Below are 20,570 nucleotides of genomic sequence, written 5' to 3'. Positions count from 1 at the left end.
CCCCCCTCTCCCTCTCTCTGTCCACGTGTGTGTGTGTGTGTGTGTATGGGTGTCTGCGCGTGCACATACCGGTTGAGAGGTCAGCGGGTGCGCGCGCGTCGCTTGAGGAAAGTGAAACAGGAGCACGAACGATCAGCCAGGATCGGGGGCAGCGCCGTATCCAGTGGCGTGGCAAGAGCAAACGAAGAGCGCGTGCGTGACGGCTGCGCGGTACCACGGTCCAACGGTTGCCGAGGAGAGTTGAAGAGGCAGCGAAAGTCTATACTTTACCGGCACACGTCTATCAGGCCCGCTGGCCTTTTGCAGAGCTGTACGATGCAGCCGCGACTGTGCGCAGGTAAACGTACGCTTCCTTTCGCAGCGGCCTGCCCCCCCCCTCATCACCACCACCACCACCTACCCAACTACCCACAGTGACGTCTTTGTTGTCACAATGCAACTGCTGGTACGCGCCCCTGGTGAAGGACGTCGACCGGGGTGGCACTGACGCAGTGGGAGAGCAGCGACGCGGAAGTCTGCGGAGTGCCGAAATATTCGAAAGAGGCAAAGGCGATAGGGTGTGTGTGTGTGTGTCATCCACACAGCTCCGCACACACACACAGTCACACACAGTCAGGCGCCGCTGACTCGCGAACAAACGGAGGCAGCGGAGGGCGGTCGCCGTCACAGTCGCATCAGAGGAAAGAGACGGAGAGAGAGAGAGAGATGGGCAGCGAAGGAAGGGACGCGCTGCATTGACGCCGAGGCGCGCATGGCGGAGGCCAAAAGCACGTGGCGCAATACAGAGAGGAGGGGGGGAGTGGGTTGGGATGGTACCACATGCACGGCGTCGATATCGCACGCCTCCCTGCCGCCGCGCACTTCGCTGGGCCCGCGCGAGCGCGGCAAAAGAAGCGAAACGCTGCGAAGTGGCACCAATGGCCGAAAGGGGCGGAGTCACACCCCACTCCCCTAGGCGTGGGCGAACGAGCACAGGTGCGGCGTGTAACAGAGGAGAGCTTGCGGAGAAGGGGAGGGGTCTGAGTGGGAATCACGAGCACGCCAGCCCCCCCTCCTCATTTCTACCCACTCCTTTCCCCCACCCACCCCGATTGTGTGCCACTGCGGCGTATCGCGAGCCCTCCTCCCCTCCTCCCTCCCCCTCTCTCTCGCTCTCTCTTTTCTTTTTCACCGCGGAAGAATAGCAGGGAGGATGATGCTGAGGGGAGAGGGAGGGAGGGTCTGCCATACTGCGGCATACACGGAAGCACATCTGCAGGCTCCCCGCCCCCGCATGGCCACCGCCCTCCTTCCTGGTTGCCGCTGACCACAAGCGACAAGAGAGCCACGATGGTTGTCCACTCTTGCCACCACGCGAATGCGCACGTCGCCGGTGCAGAGATTCTGGCGCAGAGGTCGCCAGGCGGAATGCATGGCGGTTCGCTTCTGCTTGGCATGAAGGAACACAGCAGACGTGAAGCCTTTTCATGCCTGCCGTGTGCGTTTAGGAGAGACGCCAACGGCGTGAGCGCAACTCTGTGTGAAAGCGGTTAGGCGCGGACAGAAGGGGAGAGGGACCGTGAGGCGGTGAAGGTCACACAGCATCCTTGAAGACGATATAATGGAAAACGAGAACAAGCAAAGAAAAGAGGAGCGCCGCACCCAACACACCATCAATGCGTAAACGTACGCGTCCATTGACGCACCTCCGACGGTGCGACGGAGAGGATGAGCAGCGCACAACAGCCTCTACATGAAGAGAGAGAGACGCCAAATCGAGCCGCCACCTCTCCCCTCCCACAAGTTCACCAAAGATGTGGGACTTTCCACATTTTTTTCGGGGTTGGTGTGGGAGAGAGGGAGAGGGGGAGGGAGGACATGCGAGCTCGCTGACTCGCTCAGACCAGCAACAATGCACAGCGGAAGAACAAAAGAAAAGGCGTGGACAGAATGCGCCGCAGGAATCAAAGGGGCCTCTTCCGTTCGTCTAGCGAAGTGCCCCCTTCCCCCAAGCCACACGCATCACTCATAACACACGTGAAGCTCCCAGCTGAACTCCGCCTACAGCGCTATCTCGCAGAATGCCACGTCACCTCGTGGTGCGGCACAGCCGTAGGCGCACGCTTCGCAGCAAGGCGCAAGCGCAGTCATCTCAGCACAGTAACTCACTCGCATCCTACTCTTCCAGCCCCAGCACACAAATTCTTCTGCAGGCCACTCCAACGTCACGCCGTCCCGGACTTGACCGCCAACAGTAGCAGCGGTGCGCCGCCCGGCCTTTGCTACGCGACGAGCACTTGGCTCTGTGTCCACCACCACCACCGCCACCCATCCTTTTCGGCACCGTGCTCACGGAGAGGTGTGGTGTGCCTCATCCGCAGTGAAGGCGAGAATGAAAGCGTGGTGGAGGGGGGCAGGGGGTGAAGAAAGAGGAGTAGAACGCATTGGCAGAAAAATCGGACCACACAGGCAGGAACGCTACGTGAGGCGGTACGACGAGAAGAGAGCGAGCGAAGATGAGTCGAGGAGGTGACGCACAAAAAGTGGGGAATACAAAAGGGGGCGTGAGAAGGCGTGCGAGGGGGAGGGGAGAGGAGAGCTCTAACACATACGCGCCCACAGCGCTGTACGACTCGCACGTGGAAGAAATGTATGCACACCCACCGAATAGAGCAGCCGTGATTAATCGACCGCACATCGCCGTAAGCACGAAGAAAAGAAGCGAGAAGGTGGCATATCTTCCATGAACCAGGGGTAAGTGGAGCACGCACTCACCACCTGCGCATGCACGACGGAGCAAAGGCGCGCTCAGAGTCACGGGCACATCACCCGAGGCAGCAGCAGCGCGCAAGAAAACTGGACAGCGAATGCTGCGCTCATGCGCGACCACACCCGCAGAAGACAGTCAGCTGGACAATCGGCGACCGTGGCGCCAGGGTCGAGGTGAATGGTGTATCCCCAAACACCTCTAATAGTACCTCTTGCCACCCTCTACCTCGCACCGCGTCTCCCCCGCCACCCATGGCTGCTGCCGCAGCGGGGTACCACTATCGCTGGGGCTGCTCGACGCCGGAGCATACGGTGCCTCCCTCCGCTTCGGCGCCACGCCGCCGGTTCCCACATCATCCCTGGTAAAGTAGCTGGTGATGCCGAGGTCCTGCAGCGTTGGTAGCCGCCCTCGGCTTTCCGTCTCCACCTGGTTAGCGGTATGCTGGTGGAACTTCCACGCTTGCGACACCTCGCCATTCGGGCTGCGCTGCGGCTTCGATGGCACTAGGCGACTCCCACTGAGAGCACTTGCTTCCTCAAGACGGCTGCCCTTATCGCCGCCGTTTTCGATCCTGTGAAGACGCGGCTGCAGCGACTCTGCGTCTCCGTGCGTGTCGCCGCCTGTAATTGCATACGGGAGTGCTGACTCTCCGGCGTTGTGCTGCTGGTCCACGTGATGTGACGTGACGGGGGGGAAGACGTAAGCCTCTTGCATGCGAGGCAGCAGGATCGTGGTGGTGGTAATCGTGGTGACGGTGGTCGTGGTGTACCTCTTGCGCAGGCGGTGCAAGCTGCCTTTACCAGCGCTCATCGCAGTAGACATGAGCGAGGTCGTGGCGGACGATGTCGACGCCGAGGCCTCGCCGTACCCATGCTCACCGTGATGGGGCGTGGGGGGAGGGTGTGGGCGATAGCCGCGACCCCGCGAAGGAGCGCCGCTATGGTGAGACGGCGGTGGGCCGTACGCAGGCCGAGGTGGATTGGGGTGTCCCTGCCAGTCATGCGGACGCGAAGGAGCTAACCTTGCGCTTGCTCGCCGCTCACCAGGTCCGCCATCACCGCGCCAGCCCTCCGCCGGCACAGCTCCGCGGGTGTCAAAGTCGGGCAGAGTGCGAGGGTCGACGTCCGTCGTGTATGTCGTCACGTACGTCTTCTTTGTCGTCTGTCCGCCCAGGTTGGCCATGGCTTCCGGCTGTTGCATATTGTGCTGCTCCAGCTGCTCAGCGGCCGCTGCACGTGCTCTTCCGTGAGAAATAGCAAGTTGGTGGAAAAAAAGGGTGCGCGCCGCCTTCGGCGAGGCCGGCGTGCCTCACAACGCTGTGTGAGCGAGTGTATATGTGCCTCCGCGGCGGATGAGCTTGGCTGGAAGCCTCGTGTTGCTCAGTCAGGGGCGCTACGGCTGAGGGAAAGGCGGGGAAGTGGTGGGAACAGGCGAGCGGGGACGCATAAAACTGTGTGTCTGTGTGTGGAGGGGGGGAGTGAGTGAGAGAGAGAGCGTTGCCACTGGACAGGAGTCTACACGCATGCGATGGCGTGAAAACCTTTTTGTTCCCGTGGGCAAGTAGAAGGGGAGGGGGAGGGGCTGCGTTTAGACATGCGCGGATGACTTGTAAGATGGGGGCTTCTCAATGGTTCGCACGCCACGTCCGCTGCTGCATCGACGTAATTATGATAGAGCAGAGAGGGCCAGTCGAAGCGGAGGTGAGGCAAAGGAGGCGTGCAGGGGCGAAAGAGAGAGAGACAGGCAGATTGGGGAAAGATATGTTGGCCAGCCATGCCGTTTGAGGGAGGTGAGCTCGAAGAGGACCGCAGAAGACGTGGACAGTACACTCCCCATCCGCACCAGCCCCTGCCAATTCTCCTCCACGCACACTCACACGTCTGTACATAGACTCCTTCCCGTCCGGCACTCGAGAACACTCCCTCACACTCACACCAAAGACAGGGCAACAGCCCACCTGTGGCGTACTCGTCACGTCTCGCCCTCCTCGGCATTTCATCTCCGATATTGATAAAGCGAAGGGCGGCCATCTCTGCGATGACGTTGCAGACTTGTCTACACCCGCGCGCAAAAGAAGCGCAGAACAGAGAGGTCAACAGATGCGCCTGCTCCGCTGACAGCGACAAAAAGCCCTTCAGTCTGTTTGCGGTGTGTGTGTGTGCTGTACGGGACTCGCCAGCACCACCGCAGACTTTCAGGTACACGCCGCACTCCTTGGCCGCAAGGCCCCGCAAATAAGAAGAGGAAAACAAAGGCGATGGGCCACACCCACCTGCTCACCGACACCGCACCACGCGTGGGTGCACATGTCATGCAGCCAAGGCGAAGATGCGGCTGCACGGCGGGGAGGGGATGGAGAGGGTACCGAACCGCGAAAGGCGGCCTCCAGGAGCATCCCCAGGCACACACATACACACGCGAATGAAAAAAGTTGTTCCGAAGGAGATACATGTCGAGAGCCTCACCACGACAGCACAGGCACCGCATAAGGGCAGACGAATGACGCGGTGACGCACAGTGAGAACACCGATAGGGAGAGAGAGAGAGGAGGGCGCGCGCACCGGTCGAAAAGGGTCGGCGTTCAAGAAAACCGAAAATAAAAAATGTGCACGAAAGATACCGTAACGGAGGCCAAGAGAGGCAACAGAGCGTCCACCAATCGCATGTTTGGGTGACGCAGTGGTGAAGGCGGGGGTGGGGGGAGGAGGGTAGGGGAGGGCTGATGGAAGGGAGGAGCGGCAAGAGCGGCTTTGCTCGGTGGTGCTGATTGGTATCCGTGTGCGTTGCCCTCAGAACTGCAGGCGCCCGGCGGGCGGGGAGGAGGGAGGGCAGCAGTGGCGTGCATGAGGCGCGGCTGCATGCCGCGATAAATCAGAAGAGGAGGAAAGAAGGCACAGGGCCGAAGGAATGCGCAGCCTCCTGCGAGGACGCCCTCAGGCGTCACCCTCCCCCCTCCTCCTCCAATCCTCCACCGCCACCCCGCGCGAGGGTTAACGTGTTGGGTAGAGGACTACGCCGGTGCTTGTGGGTGCGCACTGTACCCCCTTCCGCACCGTTACCGGAGCGCCATGAGGCTCCGCGTTGTACACACTATTCCATTCAGCAATAAAAAAGGCGCTGAGGATGAAAGGGGAGCGAAGCGGAGAAATGCTGAGCAGGACTGCGCACACACACACAGGCACCAGCACGGCCGGGGGGAGGAGGGAGGAGGGGGTTCGGCGAGCTTTCCCATTACGGCGCAGGCATGCTTCGAAGCACCCCCACCTCCTCTACCCTGTGACGGCTTGGCAGGTACGGGAAGGAATTGCCGACGCGATTGCGTGCGTTTGCGGCGGCCTCCGCGCTGTCGTCGAGCACCTCCATCTGCGAGCGCCGTTGATGATGGGCGGGAGCTGATCGAGAGCTCAGCGCATATGGCGGCGGTGGAGACAGCGGGGCAGAAACAGCCCAGTGGCCTTTCACGGGCTGCACCTCCTCTGCAATAGGAAACGCCGACATCGGCATCAGCTGCACCGTGGCAGAAGGCAGGATCACGGAGGTGGTTGTATTAGTCGATACCCACGTGTATGTCGTCCGGTTGCGGAAGGCGCGCGGATTATGCCGTGTCGACCGCTCTTTCTTCCGGCTCCTACTGGAAAGCTGGTTGGCGTCCCCCTCAACCGGCCGCAGTTGCAACGACGCCGCCCTGTCAGACGACCGCCGCAGCATGTGCCCAGTGAGGTGCTTGCGAGGATGCAGCGGTACGCTAGCGGGCGCCTCCGCTGGAGACGACGCAGGCGGAGGCGGGTTAGATCTCACCCCCCTTAGCGCTGGCGGAGGCAGCAGGCGATGTGATGGCTCGCCGCCAGCCCCATCATGGCGAGAAAGCGCAACGCTCTCCGTGCCCATGTGCCCCTCACCATTCTCTCTGTAGAAGCTGCGCACACCATCGGGGGCTGCATCGGCGTTGGTGGCACCGTCCCGCCCAGCGAGAGCATCCTCCCACTCGCCTCCACCATCTTCGTACGCATCACCGCTGCCGTCAAAGCCCGAGCCCTTACCCACTTTCCACTCAGGGCCGCTTCCCATTCTGTCGCTCCTGCCTCCGTTGGTGCCGGCGACATGCAGTCGTCTATAGCACTGCGCCGCCGCCGGCAGGGCATCCTGAAAGTATGGCGGGCGGCTGCTGTCTACCTCGCACTCTGCAAGGCTGGGCTCATATTCGTCCTGGTAGTCAGTCACAGCAGCGTCACCGCAGCCCAGACGTACACTGCCATTGCCCCTGCGCTCGTCAGATTTCAAAGTCCCCGAGTGCTGAGGCTGGGCGACCGCCGCCCCCACCCTGCTGTCCCTTCCCTCGCGATCAAGCGGGGCACTGTACCTGCGCGTAAAACTCCAGCTGCTCTCCACCTCCTGTAGCGGCAACGGCGAAGACTCGTGCGGCCGCCCCAATACATGCTGCGGTGGCGGTCGCTTGGGGTGAAAGCGTCCATCACTGCAGTCATCGCCGTCGCATGCGCCAGTCGCGCTCTCGTAGCTGTCGTTGCACCCCACCTCGGCGACGTTAAGGCCCGCGATCGTCGGGAGTGCCTCCTCCTCAAGCCCGCAACCAGGTGGAGGCGGGTCGCCAGATGAGCTGCCACCGCGAACAGCCCCAGGCCGGGCCGGCGGCGGCTGTGCCATGCGCTCCATACACTGCGGCTGCTGGTCACCGTCCATGCTGTGTGACTCCACGCGAGACGGGCCACCATCTGCCGCTGTAGGCGACAACGGCACGCCGCTGGCTTGCCGGAGTGGATGCCGAGTCGTGCACACCTCGGCCGCTGTCGAGGCGGTTTCGGCGCGGTTGCGAGGCCCTGTCTGACGCCGCTGACCGCGATCAGAAGCCGTGACTCCACTGCCGGAATGCTGGAGCCCACAGCTCTCCAAGCTGTACTGACTACAATCCGGACCATCAAGGCTGAAGGCCTCAAATCGCGGCTGCACACGGCAGCGCTGGCGTGTGGGCTGCACAAGAGCCTGCAGCAGCGTTCGCTTCTCCCCTGCAGGCATGGCCGACACGGACTCAGCGGTTTCCAACTTCGCCCTCACTGAGCTTCCGTGTCGGTCTGACACCGTCGATCGTGGTGGCATCGGGAGGCGAGAGGCTGCAGAAGGTGTACTGTGTCTGAGAAGCGGATATACGCCTCAGACAGATCACGTGCGAGCAACACACACAAACACTCACTCACTCACACCTCTTTGCGTCCGACCGAATGGATCGCCCCTACCTGCGTATTCTGTGAAGGAGATTTGAAGAGCGGAGAGAGAAGGGGGGGCAGGGGGAAAGTGGTGGGCCGGAGCGCGAGGCGCAGGAGGAGTCCGCGTTGGGCAAGCGGATACGATGTGTTCAGTGCACGTGAATATGCTGATCCCCCCAGCCGCCTGCAGTAACAAACGACGTCTGGGCAAGAGGGACTGCTGGCCCCTGTTCCTCCTCCCCTCCCACCTCATAGCACTGAGCATGCACACCCTTCCATTCTATGGCGCTGCTTTTCCTTGATGGGGGGAGGAGGAGGGAGGAAGGAGAGGGACGATGGCAGCTCAGCGTTCCGCGTGTGCCCCGTGGATGGTGATCCTACCCGTCTCGCATGTGCCGTATCCTGGTCTCTTTTTTCCCCACCCATCGGTTGCGCCTCACGATGGCAGAGCTCCGTGGCCGATGTACACCGAACAACAGCACGAAAGCTCCGTTACAGCAACACTCGGGCGGCGGCAGCGGTGGGGGTAGTGATGAGAACCGGGAAGGGGAACAAAATGAGGGGCAGAGGAAAGGGGGAAGGAGTGCCCGTGATGCCCTCGCAGAGTTCGGCAGGGTGCCTCTAAGCGGGCACAACTGTAGAGAGAGAAATAGGGCCGCCGAGAACCGTGCATCAGCGCACGTTCTTCTTTTCGATTACGCTGCAGTGATGCACGCACACAACATTGAAGATGAGAGAGGAAAAAAGGGCGCGATGGAGAGGAAGACACACGCCACCAAGAGCGTGCACATGTGTACATCTCTGTATGTATGTGTGTGTGTGTGTGTATGTGTCTGAGGAGGAGGGGGGGTGAGGCGGGTATGTGGAGATACAAGGGAAGCGTCAGTGCACTGCTGAGGTGACCCGGGAGGGAGGGGGGATGGGGTTAGTGGGGGAGATTAAGGATAGCGAGGCGGGCCAGGAGATCCGATGGGGAAGCAGCTCGATGTGCGCGAGGGTGCGCTTCAGGTCATACAACCCTCTCTGCTACCAGGCACGGCCCCACCCCCACCCCTCGCCCGTCTCCTTCTCTTCGACGTTGCCAGCGCACGTCTTTCGCCCCCCACCAGCACCACCACCATGCGCCACTCGGGCTCCATCAGCGTACGCCCACGCCTCTTCCCCTCTACGCCAGTATTACAGGGATGGCCATGCCACAGGCGCGGAGGGAAAGAGCGCGAGATGCGCGCTCCACTGCTGCCCTCGGAGGAGCACTTTTGGGCACAGGGACGCAAGACAAACGCACACGCGCACATACCCATGCATAAACGGGAGAGAGATCTTTTTCGCAGCGGAGGTCACAGCGAGGGCGGCGGGGCAGGCGCTAATATGTAGTCGAGCACTTCTTTAGGGCCCATCAAAATGCTGCGGAGGAGCCCCGGCCGGTAGTCGTAGTAGTAGTCGTCGTCCATCCTGCGGCCGCCGCCGTAGCGGTCGCCCCTTCGGCCCGCATGGCCGCTGCCGCCGCCACGCCCGCCACGGCCGCCATAATCGCCATCACTCTGCGGGGACAAGCCGGGGAGGTACCCTTTCGCAGCGCGGTAGACGAGGAAGCCGCACACGCCGACGACGGCGAGCTGCACGGTAAGCTGGCCAACACTACGGTAGTATCCCCGAAGGCGGTGCTGCACCCGCGCACGGATCGCACCAGGGGTCCAGTCGTACCAGGCGGGCGGTCTGTAGTCGTAGTAGTCCTCACCGCCCCTCGCGCGCACACGCGCCTCGGCCTTCGCCTGCTCCTCACGCCTCCTCTCCTCCCCCTCGACCCCCACCTGCCGCATGCCATCCCCCAGCAGCGCGCCGAGAGAGCGGAACTGATCTGCGTTCAAGGCGCTGTAGTTGATGTCGATCTGGTACTGCTGGTAACTACTCTCGTTCGCGCCCGCGCCGACCAGCCGGCTGGGGCGGCGCGGCACAGCGCTTGTAAGCTGGTTCATCAGCTGTCGCTGCAGCAGGTCGACACCGTACAGGAACTGCGCCTCCGTGATGAGTACCAGCTCCCCTGGTTCTCGCCCCACGTGCACGGCGAGGCACTGCTCGACGTATTTGCGGCCAAACACAGAGTCTGCCTTGCAGATGCTGCGGTACTCAGAGACGGCCCAGGAGCTGTAGTCGCGGTACTTGACAAGGTAATAATCCTCTTCCTGCAGGGACTGCAGGCTCGCCCGCATGCTCGCTTTAAAGGCGCGGGTCGAGATGCTGAGGCGCTGCGGTGCCGCCGCCGGCCGCCCCGATGCGGGGGAGGGCGATGGTCCACCAGAGAACATGTTCGCCACAACAGACCCCCCAGCACCACCGCCGCCGACGCCCACGCCCACCTCAAAATCGTCGTCGTCGTGGTCACCGTCGTCGCCAAGCGTCGCGTCCATGTGCTGGAGGGCCATGGCAGCCTTGGAGAGACGGAACATATTGTGGCTGAGGTCGATGTTGCACCCCGTGCAGGTCGAGAAATTGAACTGAAGCTCCGGAAGAGGACGGCTTTGCAGAAGCACATTCGACTTGTTCGCCGAGCCGCGCCGATGAAGGTACTCGAGAAGGCCCATCTCCCCCCGGCTCGGGTTGGGTATCCAGAACGTTCGGCTGACGTCGTAGCCCGCGACGAGGGCAGAGAAGAAGCCCTGGCCGATCTCGCCGCGGTCGCGACTGTCCCCCGCATGCGGTCTCACCCCCTCGCCAAAGTTAGCGGCTGTGCGAGCTCGCACGACTATGGGGTTGCCGGCTGCCGCCATGGCGCGCGCTGTGCCGTTGTTGGGCTGCTGCGGTACAATGACCTCGCCGCTGGCGGTCGCCCGCACCACGACGGATTGGCTCCACTGCGAAGAAAGCGACATCACCGTAGCTGATGCCGATGCACTCCGACGCGCGGCGCACACGAGCGTGCGCGAATGACGTCACGTGGAGAGGGCTGGATCCTTGGCGCGGATTGGGGGAGAGGGGTGAGTGAGAAGAGGGCGAGAGAAGGCGAAGGCTGTCGACAGAGCGGCGCAGCAGGTCAGCCGTGCGGCTGGAGATGAGGCCCAAAGCCGTGTGCGTACACGGGCAGTGGGCGCGGCCTCGAGAAGACGATCCCCACGGGAGCGATGCGTAGCACCGAAAGGGAAACGGAGAAAGAGAGGTGGCGGCGACGAAGGGGGGCCTGTGTGCAATACCAGCTGCACGTCAGCACTCAGCGCAAGAAGCAATGGATGCGGAGAGGCGGAGCTTCTTCGCCCTTGTACGCGTTGCTGCGTGGAGGGGTACCTCTGTATGTGGAGGGCAGGATAGGGGGAGCGGGGGGAGGGTAAGGAAGGGAAAAGGGGAGAAGGCAGTCGGTTCTTCGACGCTGTACGTGCAAGCGGGTCGGCAGCTCTGAGGAAGGCGAGGAGGGTGAAAGGGGGCGGAGAGGCGTAGGAAGGCACGTGCATGGGTCATGAACAGAGCCAACGGAGTCGAGCGAGGCAGATGATGCTGCAGTTGATCTTCACCAGCGAATGCGGTGCCCTAAAAGCGCACAGGCATCCACTTCGGCCGCACAAAGCTGAAGAAAGCCGCCCGGTGCGGCTTTGTGTGCTTCGATTTCACGTCCCCCGATTGGGTTCGCTTTCGCGGAGACAAACTTCGCCGCCCACTCACAGAAACATATGCGCTATACTTTCCCTTCGCGTTCACTTAGAAGGCCCCCGGTAGCACAGTGAGACAGGCGCGCACGCGCCTCTCGTGGAGGCCTTTCAGCGAGAAGGCTGAAGAGGACAGCGTTGGAGAGATGGCAGTCGCATGAGGGAAGAGCGTCCGCGAGACCGGCGATAAGCTTTTCGACGGCCTTCCCACATCGCCCGGGCACACAGCAGCCCTCTCCCATCCCTCCCTCGGCCCCTCAAAAGACAGACGCAGCGGGCCCGCCCACGCGATCGCGCGGGATGAGTCTGATCTCCTGCCCATACTTCATGAACACCGTGCCGGCGGTCTGCGCGGGGTTGATGCCGGTGCCGTCTTTGGTGGTCGCCGCCATCGAGTCGACGGAAGTAATGCCGAACTCCTCAGCGGCAAAGCGCAGTACAGCCGTGAGCGGGGCCTCCTCTGCAATGCTGATGACACGGTACGGCTGACTACGCTCAGAGGTCAGGATGACGCGGAAGGTGACCTTGCCGCCGCTCGCTGCCGCAGGGATGCCTTCCTGGTTCGAAGCGCTCATGATGGCCAGCACGAAGCGTGTGAAAATTCGCGAATGTGATTCAACAAAAGTGATGCGCAGAGGAAGCGTCAGTGATGTGTTGCGCTGCCGTGCAGATGTCCGTAGACACAGAGAAAGGGGGGAGGGGGAAGGGGAGGGGGGCACGCCTGCTTACGGCAGATATTACCTCGGCGTAGACGGGCACCGATACGTATTGAAACGCCGTAGGGATGACAGATACACGCAATGAAAGCGGCCGTCCGTCGTGCGGGGGGGAAGGGGGGCGGGTGTGCACCGCCGTTGCACGCCCCCACCCGACAGTGGGATGGGGAGGGCACAGGAACAGAGGTGCGAACGAAGAATTCAACCGGAACAAGCACGAGGGCAGAGAGACAGTGACAATGGGTCAAAGTGTGCGCGGGTGGGAGGGCTGTGTGGAAGACGCCCCTACCCCATACACACAGGAGGTGCAGGCCTGCGCCACCTCGATGAAAAAGGCGGGGGTGCACATCTATGCCCTTCGCATTCGATCGGAGGGGCGCCACCACTCATACGCAGACGTGCACTTCGATGGACACGCCATGCGCGCCGACGCGCTGCCGTCTTGGCATCACCACGTGAAGCGTCATTGCCTCCCCTGTGGGCACATCCCAGCCAGTGGCAGTTCGCCTGCCTGCAGGCGCGCGTGTGCTGCGTTTCGGTGATGAATGGAAGCAGCGTTGCTGAACCGATTGAGGAAGGAGACCAATAGCCTCGCCCCCCAAGCCAAAATCTATCGCCAGTCGATAGTGCGGAAAGGGTCGGCGCATGAGCCTCGGCTGCTACAAAAAACCCAAGCGCGCGCACCTCACACTGCTGGCAGGGCACCTCTCCGCCCCCCCTCCCCCAACCACAAATCCTTTTCTGTTCACCCCTTCTGTCGGTACTACGCTTCTTCTTGCGGCTAAGCAACTCACAGTCTCCACTCCACCCACCGCACCTCCGCGCTCATGTTCTCGTACGCCTCCACAGGCAGCGGGTACGTCACAAGCAGATCGCTCTCCGACGCGCCGTTCACCCAGTGCACAGCCTTCGCGTCCGCGTCCGCGCGCGACACAACAAGCACCACGTCGCCCGCCGACGGCCCAACAGCAACCGCGCGGAAGTCCTCCAGCGACAGCGTCTGCGCAGGCACCGCGAGCGCCGTGGCCACAGCTCGCGTATCGCGCAGCGGCGCGCCGGGCGTCCGCGCGTCCACCACGAACCCGCGCACGCGCAGCCCAGCGCCGGCGCTGCACGTCGATGGCAGCGTCGCGCTACCAGAAACAGTACTGTCAATGCCATCTGCCACGCGCCGTGCAAGGGCCGCCAGAGACTCGCCTCTGCGCGACCTCTCCACCTTGACGTGTGCAGCGTAGGTGCAGGCGACAGAAGACATGGCGCTCTGCAGTGGGTAGCGCAAGTCTTGCCGTACCTCGGCCATGGTCGCGTCCCGCTCACCGAGTCCGTGTCGCTGCACGCTCACACGCACCACGCCGCGGTGGTGCCCCGCGAACGCAAGCGCAAGGCTCCGCACAAGCGGGCACACGCCCTCCTCGTACGACACAACCCCCACCACCGGCAGCGCCATCAGCTCGCCAAACAGCCTCCACAGCGCCCCGTCGTCTTCGTCATGCCTTTCAAGGAAGAGAGGTGTGGGGAACAAGTCGTGCAAGAATGTCCGCAGCTGATCGGCTGCCTGGCGCTTTGTGAGGCCGGCGTTCACGTTGAAGAAGAGCGGTCGCGCTTGGCGCACCTGTCGAACGAAGTCCTCGTTGGCGCGCAGATCGTCAGAGAATTTGCCGAAGAGGCATTCGCTTTTACCGCTACCAACGAGCATCGTGGCCGGCGCACATCCGTCGCTGTTGTTCAATTCGACGGGCGCCACACGAATGCGCTTCTCCTTCTCCAGCGTCTCAGGCTCGCGCTCGGCCAGATGCAGAGGTGACAGCTCTGCGTGCGGCCGCACGTTCCCCGCGTCAGTCGTGCCGTTTGTCTCTGGCCCTGCCGGAGTCCGCCTTGGTGACAGTGACTCCCCTCGCCATCGCCCCCTCAGTTGCTGCCGGAGGACTATGTATGCGGGAAAGCGCGGCGACGCCTGCCACGGCCGCGCCATGATGAAAGCGTTGTACAGGAAAGGCATGTAAAGGTCGGCAGAACTGCGTGCGCGGCGCAGGAACATCGACTGTGCAAACTCGCGCTGGAAGCGCAAGGCGAGGTAGCGCAGCATGTTCGTGCAGTACACAAACGGCGCGTGAGTCGCATAGAATCGCGGCCGCAACGTACTAAACGCGCGACTGCGGTACGCCGCTAAGACATCATCGACTGTTTCAACAATGGGTGATGAAATGCTGCGAGGTGGCGAAGTCTCGTCGTGCTCCAGCATCACCCATAAAGCGTTTTGTGGGTCCGGGCCGTTGATCGCTGGCAGAGGCTCTCTGCCCTCCGCTACCGCCTCCACGTCCCATAGTGTCAGGGAAGACTCCTGCTGCTGCCACAGACGCACCACAGCGGATGGCACCTCATCTTCGTGATGCAGATCAAGTTCGTCCGTAACAAAGAAGTTCGTGTTCAGAACCCCCTCGGCCCAAGACGACTTACCCGGCATGCCGGTAGCCGCACCGGCGATGGGAGCTGATTCTGTCCGCACAATCGTGCCGCCGTACTCGTTGAACAGGTCCGTGATCGCAACGTCGCGGTTGACAAAATAGTCGTCGTTCATGTACACGTGCACGGGCGTCACGTTGCGCACGCGCCACAGGTGCTGCTCTATCGCGTGCGAGTTGAGGGTGAGCCTTGCGTGCGTCGGCATCAAAGCGTCCTGGTGCACGGTCGTCACGCGCAGGTGCGTCCCGCTAGTCCGCAGCGCCTGCACGCGCGCATCGCCGCACACCCCAGCCAGGAAGTTCTTCGCGCCGTCCACCCACGTCGGGTGGTGCCCGGGCGACACCATCACGACGCGGCCGCGGTGCCACCGCACGTGCTGCTCAACGCTGCGCAGGCTGTACCGCAGCTCGTCCGTCTCGCGATCACGGTTCGTGACTCTGCTCGAGGCGCGGCTAGCCACCATCTCCATCACATCTGCATTCGTCTTGGCGCGATGTATGGGCGTCGTGCACACCTCTGTTGTCCCCTTTCCATCGGTCACGACGCCATTCAGGGCAAGTTGGAACTCAACGCCATGTATGTACTCGCCACATGACGCGATGGTCAGTCGACGGAAGGCGTGGTTCGCTTCTGTGCCATTCACGAACGTGTAGAGAAATAGAATCGCCCCGTACAGATCCTGCAGGCGCTTCGCCAGCTGCTGTCGCGGCTGCGTAGGGTCGGCACCATTCCTCACGCCGTGAACGTCATCGCCGGCAACCGAATCCGTGGACCCTGCTTCCGGCAGTCGCACCGTAAGTCCCCACAGCCGCTGCGGCTCGCGTGGTTGAGCGCTGCCCGGCACCACCGCGGAAAATCGGCGCGCATTCCTTTCGCCCAGCCAACCCCCCACATGCGCCTGCGTCCATGGGCTATTCCACGTCAGCGCGATGACGAGAAGCGCCACTATCATCAGCGTCATGAGCAGCAACACGGTCATTGCCGCGGCCGCACACCACATCGAGCTGCGCTCCTCCAGCCGGCGGCAGCAGCGCCGCGTATGATGCCGCCGCAGCGGTAAGCATCGCAAGCAGCAAGAGAGGCAGCTTTTGTGCCACGAAGACCGAGTCTGTCGCAACAAGGTCGGTGCACCCTGTGACGGCCCTCGCAGGCGACTAACGTCGGGGATCGGGACGGCGATACCTTCCGCATCGCGCGTCGCAGACGCGGCAGCGTCATGAGCCGCCCGCAACCGCAGAAAGACCATTGCGAGTGAGAGCCCACCGATGGAGAGGTGCGCAAAAGCGATGGAAGTGCGCCGAGCGGGTCCGAATTGGGATATTAAGGAAGAGTAAACGGCCCGTCTCGGTAAAAAAGAAAATTGTAAAATATCAGCGAGTGGGAACACACACACACAGACACACGGACGCCTTCGCGAAGCCTTTACCTGCCGCGATCACCCAACCCCATCCGCACCCGCGAAGGAGCTGACAAGTAAAGAGGAAGAAATAGAGAGAGCAGACTTGCGCGGCAGCAGGGTGCGAGTGGCCTCTGCGAAGGAGCTCCTCCGCCTCGCCGCCAGCTTCGGTGCAGTGAAGGTGGAGAGCGCATCAGGAGATCGGTAGGTGCCCGTGGGCAGGCCCTTTAATGGCAGCCGAGCGCCAGTGTCCCCACTCACCCCCACACATTCATCTACTTCGTCCTACCGAGCACCGTCCATGAAGGGCACCAAGGACCGTGCTACACATCGGCCAGCAGGTGAAGATCAAACATTGCCGTGGAGAAAGCAATACGGCACGCGCGGGCAGCGGGTAGGAACGGATCTGCGCGCAGGTTATGCGGTAGAGCAATCCGCCGCAGCTCCGAAAACATTTGCAGCGTAGCCGCAGAGGTAAGAGACACGAGAGAGAGCGAAAGACCTCTGAGACGTATTCGGGACACGATTGAGCGGCACGCGCACGCGATCGCATATATGCTATGCGTGCACAGCAGCAGTCGAAAGACCCGCCGCTTCATGAAGCAGCAGCCTCGCTCGCGCGCTCGAACCTTCCGAGGAACACTTGCGGCACCAACGCTGGCGGGACAAAGGGAGGGCAAGCGTCAGCGACATCGCCCGGCAGTGGCCGCCTACCGCCACTCGTCCAGGCCCGGAGCATCTCCCCCTCCCTCCGCCAGCCGCTCGTTAGCGCACAGCTCCTCCTCTGGGGCCTCTCGCTCTAAAAAGGCACGACCAAAGGCGCGGAGACTCCTCGCAGTGGGCCCTTTTTTTTTACCCGTTGGCTTGCACAGAAGCGTGCAGCAGTCCTCTGGGACAGAAGCAGCATGTCAAAGCACACAGCAGCACAAAGTAAAAAAAAATGGATACAATAGCACAAACGCGCACGAGCGAACGCCCGCGTACACGTCTCGACACACACCGGACTCGATACGCGATGCGCTACTCGCAGCCCCGCATTTGGAATGAGTGAAGCATCAGAAAAGACGCATGAGGCACGGAAACGAAAAAAAAAGCGGTCGTTCGCCCTCACACACACACACATATATATGTGTGTGTGTGTGACAGCGAAGAAGATGCACAGCGGAACTGCGTCGTAATAAAAGAACGGCGCAAAGACAGAAAGGAAAAAAGCGCGCGTCCTCAGAATCGAAAGCCTACAGCCCCCTCCCCAGCACCACAGCCTACAGACACACACGCACACACGCAGCCGCCACCTTCGACTCGCACCACCCCGGTTCAATAACGTGTCCCCTTCAGCCGACCGTCCATAACTGGAACCACCACAGCGCATCCCCTCTCATGATTCATTCTAACAACCGTGCACCTCAACTTCCAAGCAATACTTCCTCCAAAGAGGCCCGCTTCCAGAGCACAGCCTTTTCCACCGTGCATTCGTAAGCGCCCCGCCATCCGCCAAAATCTTACACGGCTGCGGCCGCAACTTCCTTCTCGCCAACATTAGACATGCAGAACGCCAAGTAAAAAGAAACGCATCCTTCCCATTCCGCTCCTCTACGGAATCGACCACCGCACCTCCGCGCTCATGTTCTCGTACGCCTCCACAGGCAGCGGGTACGTCACAAGCAGATCGCTCTCCGACGCGCCGTTCACCCAGTGCACAGCCTTCGCGTCCGCGTCCGCGCGCGACACAACAAGCACCACGTCGCCCGCCGACGGCCCAACAGCAACCGCGCGGAAGTCCTCCAGCGACAGCGTCTGCGCAGGCACCGCGAGCGCGTCGCGCAGGGCTGCAGCGCTCCGCACAGGCGCGCCGGGCGTCCGCGCGTCCACCACGAACCCGCGCACGCGCAGCCCAGCGCCGCCGCCACACGTCGACGGCAGCACCACACCCGCGCCCGCCCCGCCAATCGCGCGGCGGGCAATGTCAGCAGCGTCCTCGCCCCTCGCCGCAGCGCCGACGCTCACCCGCTCGCTGTACACGCACGCAGGCGCAGGCATCGCGCTCACCACGCGGTGCCGAAGCGCAGCACGCGCCTCGCGCAGCGTCGCGCCGCCATGCTGCTCCACGCCCACACGCACCACGCCGCGGTGGTGCCCCGCGAACGCAAGCGCAAGGCTCCGCACAAGCGGGCACACGCCCTCCTCGTCCGACACAACCCCCACCACCGGCAGCGCCATCAGCTCGCCAAACAGCCCATCCATTGCCGAGCCCCTCCCTTCAGAGCCCGCTTCAAGGTAAACAGCTGTCGGGTATTTGTCACGCATGAACCGGCGCAGCTGCTCCGCAACCTCTGTGCTGTTGAACAGCGTGTTGATGTTGAAGTACAGCGGGTTCAGCTCTCTAATTCGCCGAATGGTTCGGTCATTGTCCGTCCAGTTGTTGTTGAAAATAGCGAAGGCGCATCGAGACGCTTTGAAGCCGCCGCGAAGCGACGCGGGGCCGCAGCCGTCGAAGTTGTCCAGCACGATCTTCGTCGGCGGCACCGCGTCTACGCGCGTCTCTCGTCGGCTCCGGTGCAGCTCCAGCAGGTACGGCAGGAACTTCGGCGACGCCTGCCACGGCCGCGCCATGATGAAGGCGTTGTACACAAACGGAATGAAAAGGTCGCGCGCCTTGCGGCTGCGGTGGTGGAGGGAGTTGTGGGCGAACTCGCGCTCGTACCGCGTCTCCAAGAAGCGAAGCATGTTCGTGCAGTACACAAACGGCGCGTGAGTGGCGTATCGACGTACCCAGCGCGATTTGATCGACACGTTGGGGAGCGGTTCCGGCTCATATTCATGCGCCACATCCACCGCCTCATTCAGGGGCGCTACGGAGAGAGGTGCCAGCGCAGAGGGGTCAGCGCGTGCGCGCACGCGTCTCAGCCTCTCCCACATCGTCACCAGGGCATCGGGCAGGTAATCCTCGCGCAGAACGTCCAGCTCATGTGTGTTGAATGTCTCGGTTCCATTTACGCCCCTGAGCCAACCGCCGCCTGCAGTGCCCACAACGCCGCCACCAGCGATCAGCCCCTCCGTCCGCACAATCGTGCCGCCGTACTCGTTGAACAGGTCCGTGATCGCAACGTCGCGGTTGACAAAATAGTCGTCGTTCATGTACACGTGCACGGGCGTCACGTTGCGCACGCGCCACAGGTGCTGCTCTATCGCGTGCGAGTTCACCGTCAGCCGCATCCCGTATGGCATCAAAGCGTCCTGGTGCACGGTCGTCACGCGCAGGTGCGTCCCGCTAGTCCGCAGCGCCTGCACGCGCGCATCGCCGCACACCCCAGCCAGGAAGTTCTTCGCGCCGTCCACCCACGTCGGGTGGTGCCCGGGCGACACCATCACGACGCGGCCGCGGTGCCACCGCACGTGCTGCTCAACGCTGCGCAGGCTGTGCCGCAGCTCGTCCGTCTCGCGATCGCCGATTCCCGGTCGTGCGTGCCCCATCAGCGTGGTGACGAGGTCGCGCGTCGAGGGAATGTCCGCGTACACACTTTTGAAGTAGGCGGGCAGGCACGTCGGCATGTTGCTCGCGACCATTCGCTGCAGCGCAGGTGGAAGGCGGCCACCGTCCCAGAAGGACTCGTTCTCCAGCTGGCGAAGCTTTTGTGAGCACTGCGTCGACATTACTTTGCGATACGCGTGGTTCGCCTCACTCCCGTTCACGAAGCTGTAGATGATATCCGTGTCGCCGAAGCGTGCGAGCAGCTCCGCCGGGGTGAAGGTGCGCCGCTCGATCTGCAGTCCGGGCAGGACCTGCGGCTTCTCGGGCAAGTACTCGCCCTCCCTGTATTCCTCCAGGACGACATCAAGAGCTGGCAACGGGCTAGCAGTTGGCGTGTGTGTCGCGTTTAGACCGCTTCTGTACGTCCCCGCTAGAGACGGGGTGGGCGGCGCAGGCAGAATGGTCGTCGTCGCCGGCGGCGCATGAGCTCGATGAGACGTCTCAGTCAGAGTAAGCGAAGGGGACGGCGCCGCGGTGGCGTTGGCAGCAGTGCCACTCATCGCCGGGGGAGATGGGTCGATCGCCTCCCTGGTGCTGGCATGCCCTCGGTGATTGATGGCGTCGCCACGCGCTTCCGTATCCTGCGCGGGTGTGTCGGTCCCCGCAATGTAGGCGAGAAGGCAGGTAAGGAAAAGAAGCGCCGCGAGCGCACCACCGACGGCGCGGGTGCGCCTCCATGCGCCAAGGCGCCTGTGCAGCAGCGCCCGGCGAACAGGCTGAACCGCGCTGCCGCTCAACCTCCTGTGCACGCCCTCTGACGTGCCGTGGGCTCCCCGGCAGCGTGAATGTGGTAGCATTACGGAATATGTTCAGGGCTGCCACCCCTGTACCTCTCTCCGCTCCTTGCCCCCTCCCCCCGT

General features: G+C 62.5%; 6 protein-coding genes across 6 annotated transcripts; all 6 read right to left on the bottom strand.

The window, feature by feature from the left end:
- Positions 1–2,947: 2,947 nt before the first annotated feature.
- Positions 2,948–3,949, bottom strand: LSCM1_05751 (uncharacterized protein; the record flags this gene model as incomplete). Its single annotated transcript, XM_067323194.1, has 1 exon — positions 2,948–3,949. The coding sequence occupies one exon, from the start codon at positions 3,947–3,949 to the stop codon at positions 2,948–2,950; it is 1,002 nt and encodes a 333-aa protein (XP_067179829.1).
- A 2,031-nt stretch (positions 3,950–5,980) lies between these two features.
- Positions 5,981–7,861, bottom strand: LSCM1_05750 (uncharacterized protein; the record flags this gene model as incomplete). Its single annotated transcript, XM_067323193.1, has 1 exon — positions 5,981–7,861. The coding sequence occupies one exon, from the start codon at positions 7,859–7,861 to the stop codon at positions 5,981–5,983; it is 1,881 nt and encodes a 626-aa protein (XP_067179828.1).
- Positions 7,862–9,305: 1,444 nt separating this feature from the next.
- Positions 9,306–10,838, bottom strand: LSCM1_05749 (uncharacterized protein; the record flags this gene model as incomplete). Its single annotated transcript, XM_067323192.1, has 1 exon — positions 9,306–10,838. One exon carries the CDS (start codon positions 10,836–10,838, stop codon positions 9,306–9,308), a length of 1,533 nt encoding a protein of 510 aa, XP_067179827.1.
- Positions 10,839–11,860: 1,022 nt separating this feature from the next.
- On the bottom strand, positions 11,861–12,178 carry LSCM1_05748 (uncharacterized protein; the record flags this gene model as incomplete). The annotated part of the gene is made up of 1 exon (XM_067323191.1): positions 11,861–12,178. One exon carries the CDS (start codon positions 12,176–12,178, stop codon positions 11,861–11,863), a length of 318 nt encoding a protein of 105 aa, XP_067179826.1.
- A 931-nt stretch (positions 12,179–13,109) lies between these two features.
- On the bottom strand, positions 13,110–15,782 carry LSCM1_05747 (uncharacterized protein; the record flags this gene model as incomplete). The annotated part of the gene is made up of 1 exon (XM_067323190.1): positions 13,110–15,782. The coding sequence occupies one exon, from the start codon at positions 15,780–15,782 to the stop codon at positions 13,110–13,112; it is 2,673 nt and encodes an 890-aa protein (XP_067179825.1).
- A 1,989-nt stretch (positions 15,783–17,771) lies between these two features.
- On the bottom strand, positions 17,772–20,507 carry LSCM1_05746 (uncharacterized protein; the record flags this gene model as incomplete). The annotated part of the gene is made up of 1 exon (XM_067323189.1): positions 17,772–20,507. One exon carries the CDS (start codon positions 20,505–20,507, stop codon positions 17,772–17,774), a length of 2,736 nt encoding a protein of 911 aa, XP_067179824.1.
- Positions 20,508–20,570: the final 63 nt, after the last annotated feature.

This window comes from Leishmania martiniquensis, chromosome 16, assembly GCF_017916325.1.
Source record: "Leishmania martiniquensis isolate LSCM1 chromosome 16, whole genome shotgun sequence".
Classification (NCBI taxonomy): domain Eukaryota; phylum Euglenozoa; class Kinetoplastea; order Trypanosomatida; family Trypanosomatidae; genus Leishmania; species Leishmania martiniquensis.
The sequence above is the reverse complement of the archived record's forward strand: the minus strand, read 5'-3'. Positions and strand labels throughout refer to the sequence as shown.